At 43.3% G+C, this 19,822-nt stretch overlaps 2 protein-coding genes across 4 annotated transcripts; one reads left to right on the plus strand and one right to left on the minus strand.

Moving 5' to 3' along the window:
• The first annotated feature begins 1,556 nt into the window (after nt 1-1,556).
• On the plus strand, nt 1,557-11,090 carry LOC125727108 (sialoadhesin-like). 2 transcript variants are annotated; one of them, XM_049003804.1, is made up of 8 exons: nt 1,565-1,742; nt 2,483-2,872; nt 3,268-3,573; nt 3,730-3,993; nt 4,322-4,591; nt 4,835-4,940; nt 8,621-8,789; nt 9,664-11,090. In XM_049003804.1, exons 1-8 carry the CDS (start codon nt 1,703-1,705, stop codon nt 9,766-9,768), a joined length of 1,650 nt encoding a protein of 549 aa, XP_048859761.1. In that variant the 5' UTR covers nt 1,565-1,702; the 3' UTR covers nt 9,769-11,090. The 2 variants fall into 2 exon arrangements, with proteins under 2 accessions (XP_048859762.1, XP_048859761.1); XM_049003805.1 differs by lacking the exon at nt 8,621-8,789 and having other exon boundaries at nt 1,557-1,742.
• A 4,054-nt stretch (nt 11,091-15,144) lies between these two features.
• On the minus strand, nt 15,145-19,585 carry LOC125727098 (free fatty acid receptor 3-like). Of its 2 annotated transcripts, XM_049003778.1 has the most exons (4): nt 19,386-19,585; nt 19,126-19,239; nt 18,945-19,036; nt 15,145-16,102 (listed from the first exon to the last, which is right to left on the minus strand). In XM_049003778.1, exon 4 carries the CDS (start codon nt 16,076-16,078, stop codon nt 15,146-15,148), a length of 933 nt encoding a protein of 310 aa, XP_048859735.1. In that variant the 5' UTR covers nt 16,079-16,102; nt 18,945-19,036; nt 19,126-19,239; nt 19,386-19,585; the 3' UTR covers nt 15,145. The 2 variants fall into 2 exon arrangements, with proteins under 2 accessions (XP_048859735.1, XP_048859736.1); XM_049003779.1 differs by lacking the exons at nt 18,945-19,036; nt 19,126-19,239; nt 19,386-19,585 and adding an exon at nt 17,722-17,847.
• Nucleotides 19,586-19,822: the final 237 nt, after the last annotated feature.

Below are 19,822 nucleotides of genomic sequence, written 5' to 3' on the forward strand. Positions count from 1 at the left end.
ACCACAGTGTAAGGAAATTTTATATATCTGGGTGACAAGTGGATAATGCCGTCCCATTCAGCTGGCATCGGGCCACTTAGTGTTGACTGAGAAATACCCATTCGGCTTGCAAGTTCTCACTGAAAAGAACCTGTGGCTAAGAACCCGAGAGTGGACAGAACTTTATTATGTATTAAAATGATGTGAGATGTGTATAGGGCTCTCGATGGAACAAACAGGCACGCTGGTGTGTGAGTGTGCCCTGCGATGGGCTGGCTCCCCATCCTGGGTTGTTCCCTGCCTCGTGCCTACTGTCTCCAGGATAGGCTCCGGACTCCCCGCGACCCAGTAGGAAAAGCGGTTTGGAAAATGGATGGATGCTTTATATGAAAATAAAGAAAGAAAACAAACACTGTATTTCATCATTCATTTTTATTCCAAAAAATTCTCACATTCATGGGCATGACCAAATATAGGCCACCAACCTGCATCATTTTCAGTAGATTTCAGTTAGGTTCACAATGTAAATTAAAGAGTCCGTGTTCCATGTTTTTCTTGTTTCTAAAATCATCAAGGGGCGTAGCCTGCTTTTCCTGCTTGATGAATTAATTATATTTCTTGCACAGCTGCACCTCCTTTTTTGAGTTAAGTCTCGTGGATATGATCATGCTGATGTGAGGAGATTATAGTAACTCAAAAGTGCATAACTTTTTAAGGGCTTCCTCACTGGACAGAAGAATAGACCTTCTAGAGAGCAAAATGTAGTCTTGGGAAAAAATTGTGTTGAATGATTTTTGAGAATGTTGATTTTATCTAACAATTTTATTCTATTGATTCAATAGAATATTTTCCAAATAAATCCTTTGATTTACTGTCATATCTGTAATGTTTACTTAAACGTTGTTTAATTATTATCTTATTATTGTATCATAGTTACAAAATGTAAATAGAGAAATACATTTAACAGCGTTGGACTTGAGAATTTTAGGGTTACTGCACCCTGCATAAAAAAATGCAGGGAACAGACAAGGGCCTGTAATGTGATGAGTCAGTCCCACATGCTGAAAATCTTGTTGAAAAAGTCAAAATTTTGCTTCTGCTTTTCACAGCTGCCTGCTGTTACATATAGACTACTACAGTTATTAAAGTATAAGAACAGAAGCATAATCATTTTAAAGATTAGAGAAGAGGATGTTTGATGAAATTCATATATTTAATATTTTTATTTTTATATTTTTTTATATTTTTTTATATTTTAAAATACTTCAGTATTTTATTTGAGTCGGGAATGATGCAGCCATGCTTGGGATCATTTGTCTATGGAATGTTTTTTGTTACTCCACTTCATATTTTGAATTTGATATGCATACATGACCATCATCTGTGCATGAAATTTTTATAAGTATAAAATGTCCTTTTGCCAAAGTTAAATTAAAGTATTTAAAGATAAATTATTTTAATATTCCTAATATTAATGCAATTCAGTGTATTAATGCACATTAAAACTGCTTTAGAAAAGTTAATCTGACATTAGTCTTGAATAGGAAAAATGTTAGATAATCTACAACAATGACAATGTTGAAAAAATGAATAAAGGTTTAGGAAACTAAGACAGCAAAATCCAACTTCCCCAAACTTTTTTTTATAATCTTCCCATTTCCTCAGACTTGCTTGTTTAGTTCAGGATCAGCTGCTTTTGTTACTCTCTGGTACTTTCACGGTCATGGGTCTTCATAGAATTCTCTCCTTATGTATGGTATTTGGTGAGTCAGTTTATTATCTTTTTTAATATTTAAAGGTAATTAAGGTATAATTTATTGGCATTACAAATCTGAATATTTGTCTTGATTGTAGAAGCAGTTATATAAATAAGCTTTTGTTATGGCTTATATAAATATAGTTTCTTTCCAGAACCTGTTGTATTATTTTACTTTGAAAGACAAAGTAAGCTTTTAAAATGTTTAATTTAATTTAATTAATTTATTAATTGTGTTATATTTTACCAGTATGCTTCATTTTGTTGTAAATTAACTTGAGGATTATACTGAAAATCAAATAGAAATTTGAAATTAAGCTACTGTATGACATTTCATCATGGAAATTGTGTGTGTGCCTAACAGGACATCAGATATGTACACTATTTTAAAGGAATCAGGTATTTGATTACTATGCTGTGAAATAATGCATCTGTAATTTACAGACAATTACATTGGGACAATAAACATGAAAAGACAAGCACTGTGTTTCCACATTTCCTCTTTTCTTAATTTAACTCACTTGTGAAACATCCCTTATCACAAAAATAGCTGGGCAGACTACAGAAAATGGTGCATCCATCATTCACACCTCTAGAATTGCATTTGATTTTATCCCTAGTATATTCTCAGTCTGCACATTCTCCCTTCAACACATCTGCATTACAGAAGTGTATTTTATATTTGAATCGTTGTTTAATTGGTTGATTCTCTGCAGAATGACATGAAACTCCATTCTGTCCTGACAGGTTTTTTAAAAGAAGGCTGCCCTGCCCGTATTTCCATCCTGATCCCAGAAATAGTGCCTGCAGTATTGGGCTCATGTGTGGTTATTCCCTGCCACTTCACCATTCCCACCAGTCCCAGGCACACTGACAGACAGCCCGTTAAATACCACGTCCACTTAAGATACCGCATTTTATTTGGCAAAAGGACAGCTTTCAGTAGTGATGACACCACTGAAGTGCACAGACATTTCAGGGGAAGAACAGTGCTGGTGGGAGACCCCAACCAGGGGGACTGCTCTCTGCAGATTGACAAATTGAGCATGAGTGATGGAGGCCGCTATGAGATGGAGCTGAAGGAGATAGGAGCAAGCAAATGGACGGTCTCCAAGGCCATCTTAATCACTGTGTCAGGTGAGGAGCTTCTTTTCAAAGCATTTTCAGAAGGGCTTCTGGGTGATTAAGGTACCTTTCTTCAAAGCACAAGGCAGATTAAGGCTTGAGAAAAAAATCTGAATAAGGATGACAATTCACAAGATTCAGTTCTGACTGTTTCAGTAAAGTCAGAAGTCCAGTCAAGTTACAGAATTTCATTGTACTATAGCACAATGACAACACAGCCCTCTAATCTTAACTGGACCATCATCCTCCTGAAGGAAATTCCAGCTGATACGTAAGCTAAGGCTACATCAGCATGGACGTGAACCTCAGGAGGACTTACCTGCTTATTTTACTCTTTGTGAATTAAACTGAAGTGTGATTACTGAACTAGCAAAAGGAATTTAGCTATGCTGTTTATTTACATCTAGGCACCCCTCCAAAACCTGAGATCAGTGACCCTGGCACTATCATTGAGGGGCAGCTAGTCACTCTGAACTGCACAGTCAGTAACAGCTGCCCTGATCAGCCTCTGCAGGTTCATTGGAGCTGGGAGAGAGGGGCCAGCCACTGGCATCAGGAGCAGAGGCTGCTGCCTCAGGTCCATGGGCAGCTTCAGGTCCTCCTCAGCTCCCTCTCTTTTAATGCCTCCCACACAACTCCGCCTTGGATCAAATGCCTCACCACACTCACAGACGGGCAAAAAGCATTTACAACCAGGAATCTGCACATCAGATGTAAGTTTCTCGTTTATTCTTTTCCTGTTGCGTAATAGCACAGGCAAAGCAGTTATTGCCTTTATAAAAAGTACATTTTAAAAAGTGTTTTTCCCAGCCTTTAAGGTTTTTGCTTTAACTAAACTTTTTCTTACATTGTTGACCATTCTCCACCAGTTCCCCCAAGAGACATTGCCATTCAAGTCCTTAGCCAGGCAGTCCAAGAAGGGGGGAGCGCATTTCTCTCCTGTTCCTGTAAAGCAGACCCCCCCGTTACAGAATACCAGTGGTTTTACACTCATCAAGGACTTACCATCGATTTGCACCAGCGCCTGCAAACGGTCCGGGTCTACAATGTGACGCGAGAAAAGAGATTCCACTGTACTGCTAAGAATCAAATCGGATGGGCAAAGTCTACCCCAGTCACCATCGATGTTCAACGTGTGTCTATCACGGTCATGTTCTTAACAACCTAGTATAGTAACTCACACATTATGAGCTTGTTCTGAATACACTTATTTAAAATGATAAATTTTTCAATGAGCTAATTGATTTCCATAAGAAAATATTAGTATAGTATAGTGTTATTTTACCTAGTTTTTTGTGTTTAATATTATAGGTACAGGTTTAATACTTTTTACCATTTTTATCTTCTAAGTATTAAACCTGTACCTGTAATATGTTCCCATTAATCTATTTCTTCACCTTCGACCATTACTGTCTTACCAGCCTGGTTATCTTATTGATAGCTCACATCCTTGTTTCGTAGGCCAGCCGGTGATCTCCCAAAGCTCCTCCTGCAGCTGGGCTATGGGGGGGCTCCTGTGTCAGTGTGTGGTGGACTCCAACCCCAGATCTGCTGTGACCTGGAGTGTGGACGGGAGCAACTCCCTGGATGGATACAACACTTCCGTTTTAGCACAGGACAACCCACTAGTAGCTGTGCTGAGGAGGGATATGGGTTTGCCCCTAAGTGTGGTTTGTTATGCCCACAACATGCTGGGGAATGACTCCGCCATGCTAATGAATAGGAGCGAAGGTGAGTATAAAAAACCATTAACTCAACGTCCGTCAGTTGGTTTATAGAATGCAATCTGTTTATTCGCAGTAATTGTCATATTTACTGTACATACAGTTCTCTGATAGTGATGTATTACTCAATGTTCCAATACATCTTTTGATATGTACATTGTGTCATTAACCCTAATGTGACAGCACAAAGGTATTACCATTCATTTGCATGTGTTACAGTAAACCTATTATCATGTTTATTTGCTGACAGAATCACTGCTGTGGAAAGTGATTTTTGTGGCAAGCATCTTCCTCTCTTTGTTCCTACTCATCCTTCTTTTCCTCCTACTTCTCCATTATTCCAGAAGGACAAAAAGGTATGTGTCCTGTAAATTGTAGACCTTGTCACTACTTTAAATATCACCAGTTTAGTTCCTCTGCATCACAATAATAATAATAATAATAATAATAATAAAAGTTGGTGCCTCTCCTGGAGCTGACACCTTATCGTGGTGGAGGGGTTTGCGTCTTCCAGTGATCCCAGGAGCTAAGTTGCCTGGGGCTTTATGCCCCTGGTAGGGTCACCCAAGGCAAACAGGTCCTGGGAGAGGAATCAGATGAAGTGTGGCTAACAAAACCCCTAATGAAGAAAAAGATATTGGCTCCACGATTTCCCTTGCCCAGACATTGGTCACCGGGACCCCCCCTGGAGCCAGGCCTGGGCGTGGGGCTCGAAGGCACACACCTGGTGGCCTGGCCTACACCCATGGGGCCTGGTCAGGCACAGCCCGAACAAGGCACGTGGGCCCCCCACCTATACTACCTACCTTCAGTGGGCTCACCACCTATAGGAGGGGCCATAGGGGTCGGGTGCAGTGTTGGGCAGTAGCCGAAGGTGGGGACCTTGGCAGTCCGATCCTCGGCTGCAGAAGCTAGCTCAAGGAACATGGAATGTCACCTCTCTGATGGGGAAGGAGCCTGAGCTGGTGCGCGAGATTGGGAAGTTCCGGCTAGATATAGTCGGGCTCACCTCGACGCAGGGCTTGGGCTCTGGAACCAGTCTACTTGAGGGGGGTTGGACCCTTTTCCACTCTGGAGTTGCTAGCTGGGAGAGGCACTGAGCGGGGGTGGGCATACTTATTGCCCCCTGGCTGGGCGCCTGTACATTGGGGTTTACTGCAGTGGACAAGAGGGTAGCCTCCCTTCGCCTTCGGGTAGGGGAACAGGTCCTGACTGTTGTTTGTGCTTATGCGCCAAACGGCAGCATAATACCCACCTTTTCTGGAGTTCTTGGAAGGGGTGTTGGAGAGCACTCCTCCTGGGGACTCTCTTTTTCTGCTGGAGGACTTCAATGCTCACATGAGTAATGACAGTGAGACCTGGAGTGGCGTGATTGGGAGGAACACCCCCCCCCGATCTGAACCCAAGTGATGCTTTGTTATTGGACTTCTGTGCTCGTCATGGATTGTCCATAATGAACACCATGTTCAGGCATAAGGGTGTCCATATGTGCACTTGGCACCAGGACACCCTAAGCCGCAGCTCAATGATTGACTTTGTAGTCGTGTCATCGGACTTGCGGCCACATGTCTTGGACACTCGGGTGAAGAGAGGGGCGAAGCTGTCAGCTGATCACTACCTGGTGGTGGGTTGGCTCCGGTGGTGGGGGAGGAAGGCGGCCAGGCCTGGCAGGCCTAAGCGTATAGTGAGGGTCTGCTGGGAATGTCTGCCAGAATCCCCTGTCAGGAGGAGTTTCAACTCCTACCTCCGGCAGAACTTCTCCCATATCCTGGGGGAGGCGTGGGACATTGAGTCCGAATGGGCCATGCTCCGTGCTTCCATTGTGGAGGCAGCTGACCGGAGCTGTGGCCGTAAGGTGGTCGGTACCTATCAATCCCTGAACCCGCTGGTGGACACCGGTGGTGAGGGATGCCGTCAAGCTGAAGAAGGCAGCTGGCGGCTACCGGCAGGCCAAGTGGGATGCAGCTTCAGTGGTTGCTGAAGCAAAAAACTTGACTTCCAGACGGCTTTGAGGAGATTCGGGTCCACCATCCGGCGGCTCAGGGTGGTGCGGTGCAACATCGACACTGTTTATGGTGGGGATGGGTGCTGCTGACCTCAACTTGGGATGTTTTGGGTCGGGGAAGGGAGTACTTCGAAGATCTCCTCAATCCCACTGACACACCTTCCAACGTGGAAGCAGAGTATGGGGACTTGGGTGTGGACTCCCCTATTTCTGGGGCGGAGGTCGCTGAGGTGGTTAAAAAGCTCCTCAGTGGCCAGGCCCCGGAGGTTCATGAGATCTGCCCTGAGTTCCTTAAGACTCTGGATACTCTGGGACTGTCCTGGTTGACATGCATCTGCAGCATCGCGTGGACATCGGGGGCAGTGCCTCTGGACTGGAAGACTGGGGTGGTGGTCCCCCTCTTTAAGAAGAGGGACTGGAGGGTGTGCTCTAACTATAGGGGGATCACACTCCTCAGCCTCCCTGGTAAGGTCCATTTGGGGATTCTGGAGAGGAGGGTCCGCCGGATTGTCGAACCTTGGATTCAGGAGGAGCAGTGTGGTTTTCGCCCTGGCCGTGGAACAGTGGACCAGTTCTATACTCTCCGCAGGGTTTTGGAGGGTTCATGGGAGTTTGCCCAACCAGTCTACATGTGTTTTGTGCACTTGGAGAAGGCATTCGACCGTGTCCCTCGGGGAGTCCTCTGGGGGTTGCTCCGGGAGTATGGGGTGCTGGGCTTCATTTTAAGGGCGGTTCGGTCCCTATATGACCGGTGCCAGAGCCTGGTCGACATGGGTGGCAATAAGTCGGACTCGTTTCCGGTGAGGGTTGGACTCCACCAGGGCCGCCCTTTATCACCGATTCTGTTCATAGTTTTTATGGACAGAATTTCTAGGCGCAGCCAGGGCGTTGAGGGTGTCCATTTTTGGTGACCTCAGGATTAGGTTTTTGCAGATGATGTGGTTCTGTTGGCTTCATCGGACCGTGACCTTCAGCTCTCACTGGGACAGTTCGCAGCCGAGTGTGAAGCGACTGGGATAAGACTCAGCGCCTCCAAATCTGAGACCATGGTCCTCAGATGAAAAAGGGTAGAATGCTTTCTCCTGGTCGGGGATGGAGTCCTCCCCTAAGTGGAGGAGTTTAAGTATCTTGGGGTCTTGTTCACGAGTAAGGGAATGATGGAACTGGAGATCGACAAGCGGATTGGTGCGGCATCATCAGTGATGCGGGCGCTCTATCGATCCATCATGGTGAAGAGAAAGCTGAGCCAAAAGGCAAAGTTCTCGATTTACCAGTCAATCTACGTTTCTACCCTCACCTATGGTCATGATCTATGGGTAGTGACCGAAAGAATGAGATCATGAGTGGAAGCAGCCGAAATGAGTTTCCTCCGCAGGGTAGCTGGGCTCTCCCTTAGAGATAGGGTGAGGAGCTGAGTCATTTGGGAGGGACTCAGAGTAGAACCGCTGCTCCTCCGCATTGAGTGGAGCCAGATGAGGTGGCTTGGGCATCTGATTAGGATGCCTTCTGGACGCCTCCCTGGTGAGGCGTCCAGGGAGGTGTCCCGGGCATGCCCCACTGGGAGGAGGCCCCAGGGAAAACCCAAGACACGCTGGAGGGACTATGTCTCTCGGCTGGCCTGGGAGTGCCTCAGGATTCCCTTGGAGGGGCTGGATGAAGTGGCCGGGGAGAGGGAAGTCTGGGTTTCCCTGCTGAGAGTGCTGTCCCCGCGACCCGACCTCGGATCAAGCGGGAGATGATGGTTGGATGGATGGATGGATGGATGGATGGATGGATGGATGGATGGATGGAAGTTGGTGTGTCAAGGTCTGGGATATATTAAATATGAAGCTAACATTTGGTGCTCATAGTCAAAATGTTGAATGAAATGGGCAGGGGAAAAGATCTGAGTGACGTTTTTTGAAAAGGGACATATAGTCAAGTCATTTTAAATTTGAGAAAGTTATTTAAATCATAGGTGCTGGATAAAAGCACACAAGTCACAGAACGAATATTCACTGGCATCAGCTAACCAATCATTTATATGCACAGGCACATCCTAAACTATGGACATCCTGCTGTGCACCAGACAAGCCTGGGGCTTTACCATGAGCACACCTCACTGTACATTAACTGTACCGAGGTCACCCACATCTACACCAATGGCAGCTACCAGCTTGTTTACCAGAACTGCACTCCAATCTTCATTCAGAACAAACAGGTAACACACTGAGCAGATATATGTTCTGTAAGTCATAGACATTACAAAGACACTATGATCTGCAGTGTGGATGAGAGCAGTTCCTTGGATGGATACAACACTTCCATTTTGGCACAAGACAATCCGCTAGTAGCTATGCTGAGGAGGGATATGGGCTTGCCTTCAGTGTGGTTTTTTATGTCCACAACATGCTGGGGAATGCCACTGACCAGCAAGAGGTTTGGAATAATACATCACAGCCTACACTGTAGCATATATGCTTGTTTAGACTATGTGGTTAATTTTACCATTACCATTATTATTTTACCAGGAATGCATTCTAAACTTTCAGTCCATGCTACTACTAATAATCATATACATATTAATAGGCCTGTGTTTGTGTAAGGGCGGAGTGGTGGCTCTGAGGCTAGGGATCTGTGCCAGCAATTGGAAGGTTGCTGGTTCAAGTCCTGTGAATGCCAGGAATAATCCTACTCCATTAAAGCCTTGAGTAAGGCCCTTACCTGCAATTGCTTTGTCCTGGGTATGACGTTAATCTGAATGCAGCTCTGCAAGCAAGGTCCTCCAACTTACAGGGAAAATTTGGGCGTTGGTGGCAGGATTTGCACTCCAGCCAATGGACTCCCACTGCTCCATTTGGACTAGTGTGGGGCTGAGGTATCACCTACTGCATTGCTGCACTCAGCTTCTCATCCCTGAGGTGGTTTTTCATGTGGTGCTTGCTCCTTACCTCCATCTCTTAGGAGGTGTGAGGCTCAGGTTGAGCCAACTTATTTGGGGCCTCACATCATGGCCTTGCTTGTTATGTTAGCCTGGACACAGCATCAACTGTGTTACCAGAGTAAGTGCTGAGAAGAGTGTTGCATCCCCACAGAGACACCAGCGGAGGAGGCAGGTGGACTTTCCAAACAGGGCCCTACGTGAGATGCAAAGCCCCAGCAGTGACACTGAAACAGCCATATATGTTGAGATTATCTGAATTAATGAAAGCTGTTCTGCCTGTTGTTTTATATAAAAATCTAAAGTATAATTAAAGGCATGATGTGCTGTGGTTAAGTGACGTGATAACATTTTAAAATGTTCACATGCATTTCGTTTCTCTATATATTACTGTATTCACTAGAGGGTAAATTCTTCCATGTGCGTAAATGTGTCAAAAAAAACTCAGAGCTGCATGCCTTTTTTCACTTAAGCTTATTTGCCCATCAACTTAAGTCTGTGGTTTACATGCACTTAGACTAGATATGCACTTTGGGCACAGAAACACCAAAATACAAGCATGTGTTGCATGTAAATGTTCCTTAAAAGCATTCTGCCACTAATTTAAATGCTTTTAATTGCATTTTTCACTATGCACTCTGGAGGGCTGTATTGAGTCACACGCCATTACCTGTCCAAATGCAATATTGCAGTGTTCAGAAAGCTAAACATGCAATAAGATTAATTTTTTCACATTTAATATACATTTATTACAATCCAAAATGCATGTAAATAATTATGTAATTATTTAACATAACAGTATACAGAAATATATTAGTATATACAAACAGTTTATCATTCGACCAGATTGACATCTGACTTGTCAACACGCCTAGTAGGAGAATCAATAATTGGTTCAATTAAAATGAGTAATGGAAGAAGTCGCAATCCTAAGCCACAGTGCATATACTTGCACTCCTGCAAGAGTGTGACGGACAATCAGAATACTCTAGCCTCACCTTAATGTACTTCAACTGACTGACATTGGATACATAGTATGTTTGAATTGATCATGAAACACTCCGTTAACCAATACAGGAGTCAATTTGTCATATTTTTTACATACACTTATACATTCATACACAGCAGAACAGGGGCCCCAAGGGAACTGACTGACCAGGACGTTTGCCTAATTGGTAACAAGTCAATACTTAATAGGGTAAATGTGTATGTTTATAGTGCTGGTTTGGAATAATACATTACACCTTACACTGTAGCGTATACGCTTGTTTGGACTATGCAGTTAATTGCATTATTATTAATGCCTTCTAAACTTTCAGTCCATGCCGCTAATAATACTAACATTTAAACTTATATATCAATTATATATTTTACTGCATGTTAAATTGATAGATCATGCTACCCTTTGCAGCAAAAAATGATTATACTGCTATAATGTGACATGGTACTTTGTTATAGTTTTATTTCACTTCAATATGAAATTTTGCGTATTTTGCATTTGTTGTAACCAAATATGTAATCACTCCAAATCAATGAGGTCAAGAAAAAAATTGGAAAAATAAACAACATACATTTATGTAACACACCTTGTCTACTGACTTTGCTACAGCATAATAGTGGCAGCAATCAAGGGCATATAGGGTCACCCCACCATGACTGGGGTACCTAACCCCATAAACACTCAGTCAGACACAAGTGCAGGTGCTATGAAAAGCTTTTATTGAACAGACAGAGAACACAAACATCCAAAACCTGATTAACACAGTGCAATAAATGAACAGCAACACTACCGATTCACATAGTGAATCTATTTCCTGGGATTACAATACAGTTAATATTTGGGGTAACACAAACTAATAGGACAGCCAATCAGCACCTTGTTGACTCCAACTTTGGAATGCTCTAGGTTTTGAGCATGGCAGTCCAAAAGCCGTATAGCTACATATGTCAATGAAAGTCCCCATTATAAGCCAGTTTTCTGATGCTTGTAAAACAATTATCGAAGAAAAAGTTCCTCAGAGTGGTTGTGGTGTAGTTATAGTCTGTTATAACTACTTGTCTAGCCCAAATAATGTTGACAAAAAATATAATTATGAATTAAGATGAAGATCTAGGATCCTATTTTCCACTGGCGTGAAGCGTATCGCAACTACAGAGGGCTAAGAAAATTTGATATCTAGGTTGCCTGCTAATTGAACACCCTCCTTGCGATGTCTTGATTTATGAAAAATGCTTGAATACTTTGGAGTCTTGAAGATGTTTTTGATGTATGCTGCTAAATACCGCTCACTAGTTCCAACAGCTATTAAATTGATAATAAACTGGTTGCATCTTATTTAAAATAAAACTAACAAAATACAACTAAATTGTTTTATTCCTTTAATCTTATTGGTTTAAAGATTTATACTAATTTGTCATACAAACGTTTAAGCTACGGCACTTTAACCCGCCAATTAAACAACTGTAGTTAGATACAACCCCCAGCCCTATGCCAGAGCCCCATCCGGCATCTCAGGGCAGGAAAGCAGTGCAGCATCAACATGGTTTACAGTGGGGATGGTGCGCTGCTGACCTCAGCTTGGGACATTGTGGGTCTGTGGAAGGAATACTTCGAAGACCTCCTCAATCCCACCGACATGCCTTCCAATGAGGAAGCAGAGTCTGAGGACTTGGGGGTGGACTCACCTATCTCTGGGGAAGAGGTCGCTGAGGTGGTTAAAAAGTTCCTCGGTGGGGTTGGATGAGATCCGCCTGGAGTTCCTCAAAGCTCTGGATGTTGCAGGGATGTCTTGGTTGACACGCATCTGCGGCATTGCGTGGACATCGGGGGCGGTGCCTCTTGAGTCATAGACATTACCGGCAGACCGGGGTGGTGGTCCCCCTCTTCAAGAAGGGGGATCGGAGGGTGTGTTCCAACTATAGGGGGATCACACTACTCAGCCTCCCTGGTAAGGACTATTCGGGGGTGCTGGAGAGGAGGGTCCGTCGGATAGTCGAACCTCGGATTCAGGAGGAGCAGTGTGGTTTTCGCCCTGGCCTTGGAACAGTGGACCAGCTCTATACTCTCAGCAGGATCCTGGAGGGTGCGTGGGAGTCCAACCAGTGTACATGTGTTTTGTGGACTTGGAGAAGGCATTCGGCCGCGTCCCTCGGGGAGTCCTGTGGGGAGTGCTCCGGGAGTATGGGGTGCCGGGCTGCCTTATAAGGGCTGTTTGGTCCCTGTACGACCGGTGCCAGAGCTTGGTCTGCATTGTCGGCAGTAAGTCGGACTCATTCCCGGTGAGGGTTGGACTCCACCAGGGCTGCCCTTTGTCACTGATTCTGTTCATAACTTTTATGGACAGAATTTCTAGGCGCAGCCAGGACGTTGAGGGTGTCCGGTTTGGTGACCTCAGGATTAGGTCTCTGCTTTTTGCAGACGATGTGGTTCTGTTGGCCTCATCGGACCATGACCTTCGGCTCTCACTGGAGCAGTTTGCAGCCGAGTGTGAAGCGGCTGGGATGAAAATCAGCACCTCCAAATCCGAGACCATGGTCCTCAGCCGGAAAAGGGTGGAGTGCTCTCTGGGTCGGGGAGGGGGTCCTTCCCCAAGTGGAGGAGTTTAAGTATCTCGGGGTCTTGTTCACGAGTGAGGGAAGGATGGAACGGGAGATTGACAGGCGGATCGGTACAGCGTCAGCAGTGATGCGGGCGCTGCATCGGTATGCAATGTTAAAGAAGGAGCTGAGCCAAAAGGCAAAGCTCCTGATTTACCAGTCGATCTACGTTCCTACCCTCACCTATGGTCATGAGCTATGGGTAGTGACCGAAAGAACGAGATCACGAATGCAAGCGGCCGAAATGAGTTTTCTTCGCAGGGTGGCTGGGCTCTCCCTTAGAGATAGGGTGAGGAGCTGAGTCATTCGGGAGGGACTCAGTGTAGAACCGCTACTCCTCCGCATTGAGTGGAGCCAGATGAGGTGGTTCGGGCATCTGATTAGGATGCCTCCTAGACGCCTCCATGGTGAGATGTCCCAGGCATGTCCTTCTGGGAGAAGGCCCCAGGGAAGACCCAGGACACACTGGAGGGACTATGTTTCTCGGCTGGCCTGGGAATGCCTCGGGATTCCCTCGGAGGAGCTGGATAAAGTGGCCGGGGAGAGGGAAGTCTGGGTTTCCCTGCTGAGAATGCTGCCCCCACGACCCAACCTCGGATCCAGCGGAAGATAATGGATGGATGGATCTTTACTCGGGCATCCTCTATCATGCCGATACTGAATGCTCGCTCGCTCGTGCTCTCTCTCTCTCTCTCTCTCTCTCTCTCTCTCACACACACACACACACCATTAATAACTCATTCAAACTGAGTTACACTTGGCTCTCAGAAATTTTCAACTGCTGATTTTTTTAAATTCAGGTGAATACAGTGGTACCTTGGAACACAAACTTCATTCGTTCCATAATGCTGGTCAAGTTGCGATTTGGTCGCATTCCAAGTTGAATTTCCCCATAAGAAATAATGCAAATGAATTTAATTCATTCCAGACCCCCAAATGATTGCCTGTTTAAACTTATCTATCAATACAATGACAAAAAGCATTAACAATCAATACAAAATTAATGCATACATGAAAAAGCGCACACACAATAACAATAAACAAATAAATGACAATTCCATACTCCGAAGCGAGAACAGACACGCCTTCAAATCTCACTATAATTTTCTACAGATACTGTCACTGCTTTCCGCTTTTGTATACTAATATCAGTGCTCACTTTCTTGGGGAACATGATTACTGTATCACTAAATGTACTGTAGATAAAGCACACAAAAATTCACACCGAACACAGCTGTCGCACATCGAACTCGGTCGAGAGGTACCGCGATACTGAGAGCGATCCATAGGCACCAGCATCCCAGTAGGTCCGTTTGCCTTCTTTTCAACCCATCAGACACACGTCTCGATCAGTACAAGTTTTAGCAGGTCTGTTTTGTTTTGCCGTGTTTTGGTTTTCGGTCGAGCTATGACTAGATTTTTCTCGACTTGGTCGAGTTAAGGGGTGTTCGATTTCCAAGGTTCTTGGAAAAGTTCTTCCCGGCATGTTTCACGTTAATTTTTAAAGGGCCCGCTTGCTCTCTTTCCAGCAGTCCTTGCGCTCTCTGAAATTGGGAGATGTAGTACATTCTAAGCGCAGGTACAAGAGAAAAGCACAGGAAAATTAATTTCTGCTTAGTGAGGTGAAATAAGTATATTTGCATATCGATTCAAATAATATGTTTTGTAATATTTCGAGACTTATGGCTAAGACCACGTCAAAATGGGCTCAAGACCGAGATGAATCCGAGATTAGGTCGAGCGGTCTCAAGACAAAGACCGGATCTCGAGAACTATAATTCTGGTAAATAGTAAAAGCAGTTTGAGATGACCAGTTGAGATAAACCACGTCTTCAGACTGTGAGAGGAAACTCGATCAGCCACAGTGAATATTTTAGCATCAGTTAAACAAAACACAAGACCACATAGGGAGAAATGGAGTATTTATTTGATACAAAGTTCACTATTGCATATATAAGTTTCAAAGACAAAGCAAAAAAAGACATACAGATATACAGCTTTAAAAGATAAGTGCAAATATTTCTGATTTCCACTTTAATTCAGTTTTCCTGATGGATGTTTTCAGTGTTGGTTGTCATGGTTGACAGCCTTCCTGATCTGAGAATGAGGCTTCTCAATCCTGCAATCTTGAGAATAAAATACTTGACCATTTCCTGAAAAGTAGAGGAGGAAAAATAGAATATGATTGGGTCTAAGCATGTGTTAAATGTGCTGAGGAGCAATGTGTAGTCCCTCCAGGGTGGGCTTTTCCCGTTCACGTAGCCAAAAACATGGGAAGAATTATATGGGAGGAAGCAGATCACGAAAACCAGGAGGGTCCCCGAAGCCATGCCAATAGCTTTCTTCTTCTTTTTGTGACAGATCCGGGACTGAGCAGAGAGGATGCGGATACAGCTCAAGTAGCAAAACGTGCATATGAGAAGAGGAGCCAGGAACATCACTACAAAAAACTCCAGGCGTACAGGAAGCAGGATGTTCAGCTGCTCCTCTGTGAAGTTCTCATAACAGACAGTGGTGTCCAAGGTTTCATTCCCCAAAGAAAGATGTTCTACGATGAATACAATGCTACAGTGGGCAGAGCTGATGACCCAGATCCCTACACAGGCAACTGCAGCATACAGTGGCTTTTTCAACAGTCTGTACCTCACCGGGAAGGCTACACCCAAGTAACGGTCCACGCTGACAGCCATGAGCAGGAGAGAGCTTGTGTAGATGGTGGAAAAAAACACAAAGTAAGTGACTGGGCACAGGGAATAGGGCAGGGACCACTTCATATGTGAGGCTACCTCATACATCTTCAGTGGCAAAACTAAAAGGAAGAGCAAGTCTGACACAGTTAAATTTAGTAGCAGGATGTCAGTGGGCATGGGCTTGTTGTGTACTTTAATGCAAAAGATGCACAGGGATAGGATGTTAGTAGGTAGGCCAATAAGGAAGGTGAGAATGTACACAGATAGTAGGAGGCTTTCCATAGTCAGAGGTCACCCACCAGGGATCTGTAAGAAAGATATGCAGATGAAAACATCATCAACTTTTGTTATAATACATAAATATGCCTTAAGGTAAATATTTTTTCAGTTCTGTTAATATTACAAATTTATATCCAAATTCGTAATGAAGCATTCAGCACTTTTGTAGATGCTACTAGATATGCTATGATCGGCAAGCAATGGAATTAAATCAGCCGGTTTTACTTAGTCGATGGCCTTGAATTTGACCAACCTCAACTATCGACTTTGCAGATGGCGTACAATATGGTCTGGCAGTTTTATAAGATAGCTGTTAAAGATGACAGAACACCACAAAATTCATTAGACATTTGCGTCTTCACCTAGAGGAGTACAAGAAATGTGAGCACACGAGCGCAAGAATATCCTTGTGCTCCATGTATGAATGTGGAGAGAGTGGCTGCTCAGTACAGTTGCGCAAATTTTGGATGAGAAGAGGAACACACCTTCTCCGAAAAATGGAGAGATGCTTATATTTCTCAAAGAAAATTAAAGTCGTTTCTTGGAAAAGCCTTGGTCTGTCACCAGCCCAAGCGCCAAATTCTGACCTGTGTTTTTGTGGAAGTAAGTGTGATTTTACTCTGTGGTCAGTGATTGGTATTGGACGATTTTGATTCCTGTTATCATTAATTGGTGATACAAAAACCCTGGTGAGAGCATCTCTATTACCTAGACATTTAAACGTCAGGAAGAACATTGAGAATAAGATGACATGCAACTCTTCAAATTAGTCTCTGCCTGTTTGGAAGATCACTTTTCCAGTCCAATGAATGGAAACCAGATCACGGTTGAGCCATTTGAACAGGGCCTTTAACATCAAAAACTGCTCCAGTGCTGCTGGAATAATGGCTATGTGTTTTAATGCCAAGCTTTGCTCTTTTACCTATGTGTGCACATATATCTCATAAGAGAGCAAAATAGGATATACAACGACTAAATAATTCCAATATAGCTATGCTAATGGAATAGCAAATAAAGTATCAACATTATCAACAAGAGGAGGCCCATACTTAGGGGAATTCTTCGCTAACCACTGAACTGCACACCAAAGACAAGTATGCAGCTATAAGCAACTGGGATAAAAACTGTAACCCATAAACTCAGTCACAAATGCCCATACAAGCAGTAGACCTTGCTACATGGTCAGAGAAATCCAGAGAAACAGGTGTTTCTTATCTTAAATTCATGCATAGTATACTTCAAATATACTTCCATTGAAAACAACAAAATACATGCAATTTGTGTCTCTTGAAATAATACAAAATATATCTAGGACTTACACATTCTTCAATGTGTATGATTACATATTAACCAATGAAGTTTACTGCTAATTGGTAACTCTGGTATGCAGATAACGGCATTTTCCTTTATGTTTGCCCCACTCTACTCAGAGGATTAGTGGCTTATTTTTATTTTCATTTAACCAATATTTCCACATTAAGTATCCATCCGGTTGAACAAATCCAGCATACATATGGCAAGAAAACCTGAATATTACTAGCTTACTGTACTTTCATGTATCATGTTTAAAGGGACATAATTTCCATTTGCCAGATAAATATAGTACTGGTACAAACATCAATGGCAAGTAACTAATGGCAACTTACCAAAGAAAACCTGTGAAATGCAGTGAAAGAGAGATAGATGTGATCCAATTCCCCATATGGTGTAAATATGTTATAAAAGAACCTTCTTGATATTTAGTGTGACACCTTGTGCATGTACTTTTTTGTAGATGGTCAAAAAATTTGCTTACATGATAATATAGACACTAAACATTAACTAAAATGCAAAACCTCGCAGACAAATTACACTTTCGAAGATGGCTATGCATATACTTCTGTTCTTAGGCAAGCCCAGTCTGATTTTCAATATAGAAGAAAATAAGGCTAAAAGCTACAAGTTTTACCTACCTCAAAGCTGCCAAGCCTGGGACTGGATATCTTGTCCTTCAGATAGCAAGATCACTGGTCTGAGTGTCTTTCCCTCACAAGTTCTTGAATTCATCAGAAATGAGATGGTGAATGAGATAGTGTGTTTTATCTCCTGCTCTGCTTTTGACCTTTCTCAGATGCTTGTCCTGCTTCCTGTCCTTCCTACATTTCTTCCTACTCTTTCCTCTCTGATATTGATCTCTGTCTTGCATCTTTGTAAACTTGATGTTCTACTTGCGCTGATAAATTATGATCAGATATTTTTTGTAGGTTTACTGTCCACTAATTTCTCTTTGTATAGCTGTAACATATACATTAAACATGGCACTTTAACATTAAGCATTAACGTTATTACAGAGACATCCTTTCCTGATCAGGAAAGCTCTAAGTCTTGGACTATTCACATTTATGCTTTTGTTCAACACAGCATAGATGTAGATTACACTCAGACACAAGGACTGCTCCATTCAAGCCAGGGGTCAAAGTCTCCTCATGTTTCAAACAAAAGTGTCTGAGCAGTGCTCATCATGGTGACCCACTGTCAGTGTAGGGCCCCCAAGGCAAATATTTTCACTTGGTCTGATCTCACCCGCTGTCCACAGTTGGCTGATTTAATATAACACTGTTGAGTTGGTCAGCAGGACTAATTATGCAGTTATCAGCAAGCTTTGCACACATCATGTGCATTTTTAAATTGTGTAAATTGATATGTATATTTGTGTATTTATGTTATTAGTAAATGTTGGGAGTGTGTAACTGTAAGGGAGAGGATTCCCTTACTATTTTATTGTAATTGATAGTATGTTAGTGATACACTCTTTCTTTATTTTAATAAATAGTATTTTATTTAGCATTGTACTTTACCCAGGGATTTGCATAGGAGAACAGTGGCATACAGGGGTTTGCTGGTTGATTGGATCTTGAAGTCAGTTGGTGGCCTTGGTTCAGATCCTGCGCAGTGCCTCCTCATCAAGGAAGGTGGTGGGGTCTGTGAAAAGGAATGGTGATTGAGGGAGAATAAGGTCACCAGTAAGAACAATTGATGCAAAGAACTGATTGTAAGATGTGGTTACTCACCTTTCTTCTTGTGTTTCTCCAAGGTGTTTGGGCAAATATGTCCCCTGGGTCCAGACACCATTTAAAGGTTCCGGGAGAGACCAGGGCTTAAGGGAGAGTGGGGAATCTGTTGTGCTGGGGATTTTGGGTTTTATAATATGGGGGTTTGTGTAAGATTAAAGAGGGAGATATGTATTAATATGAATGTTAAATGTAGTTAAGTATATATGTAGGTTGATGTGTTGTGTATTATGGTGGAAGGGGGGAATTTAAGAAACTACCTGTGAGTGGAAGAATGGTTTAGTCGGTGACAGCTGGAAGTATTTAAGGCTGCCAGTTGTCAGAGGGTTTTTTCTGTTCTTCTGTTGTGTTGTAAAGATGCTAGATGTGAAGTTCTTGTAGGAAGAGCTGCATGGAAAATAAAGATGTGTTGTTCCACTGCATTTGGGGAAGTCTTCTCACTGTAAATCCAGCCGCTGCAGGTCTCCATATGACAGTAACATTTGGGGAATGCATGTGTTTTGTTAGCGTGAGTCTTGTAAATTGTTGGCTTCCTTGTCTGTACCACTGCTTGTATTAAACCAGTAATTGGTGTTAATAAAGAACTGTCATCTGCTTTATTAATATGAATTGCCTGCTCACCACAATACGTTAATTTGTAGTCTGTATGTAAGTCTGCTGCATCAAAAACATTCTACACCCTCTAAGGACATGGCTT

Source organism: Brienomyrus brachyistius, unplaced genomic scaffold (assembly GCF_023856365.1).
Source record: "Brienomyrus brachyistius isolate T26 unplaced genomic scaffold, BBRACH_0.4 scaffold86, whole genome shotgun sequence".
Taxonomy (NCBI): domain Eukaryota; kingdom Metazoa; phylum Chordata; class Actinopteri; order Osteoglossiformes; family Mormyridae; genus Brienomyrus; species Brienomyrus brachyistius.

Coding starts and splice junctions, on each gene's coding strand:
- LOC125727108 (XM_049003804.1), top strand. CDS start 1,703: ATGGGTCTTCATAGAATTCTCTCCTTATGTATGGTATTTG. Junction 3,574..3,729: donor CAGGAATCTGCACATCAGAT/GTAAGTTTCTCG, acceptor ATTCTCCACCAG/TTCCCCCAAGAGACATTGCC. Junction 8,790..9,663: donor TCTTCATTCAGAACAAACAG/GTAACACACTGA, acceptor GCATCCCCACAG/AGACACCAGCGGAGGAGGCA.
- LOC125727098 (XM_049003778.1), bottom strand. CDS start 16,078: ATGGAAAGCCTCCTACTATCTGTGTACATTCTCACCTTCCTTATTGGC.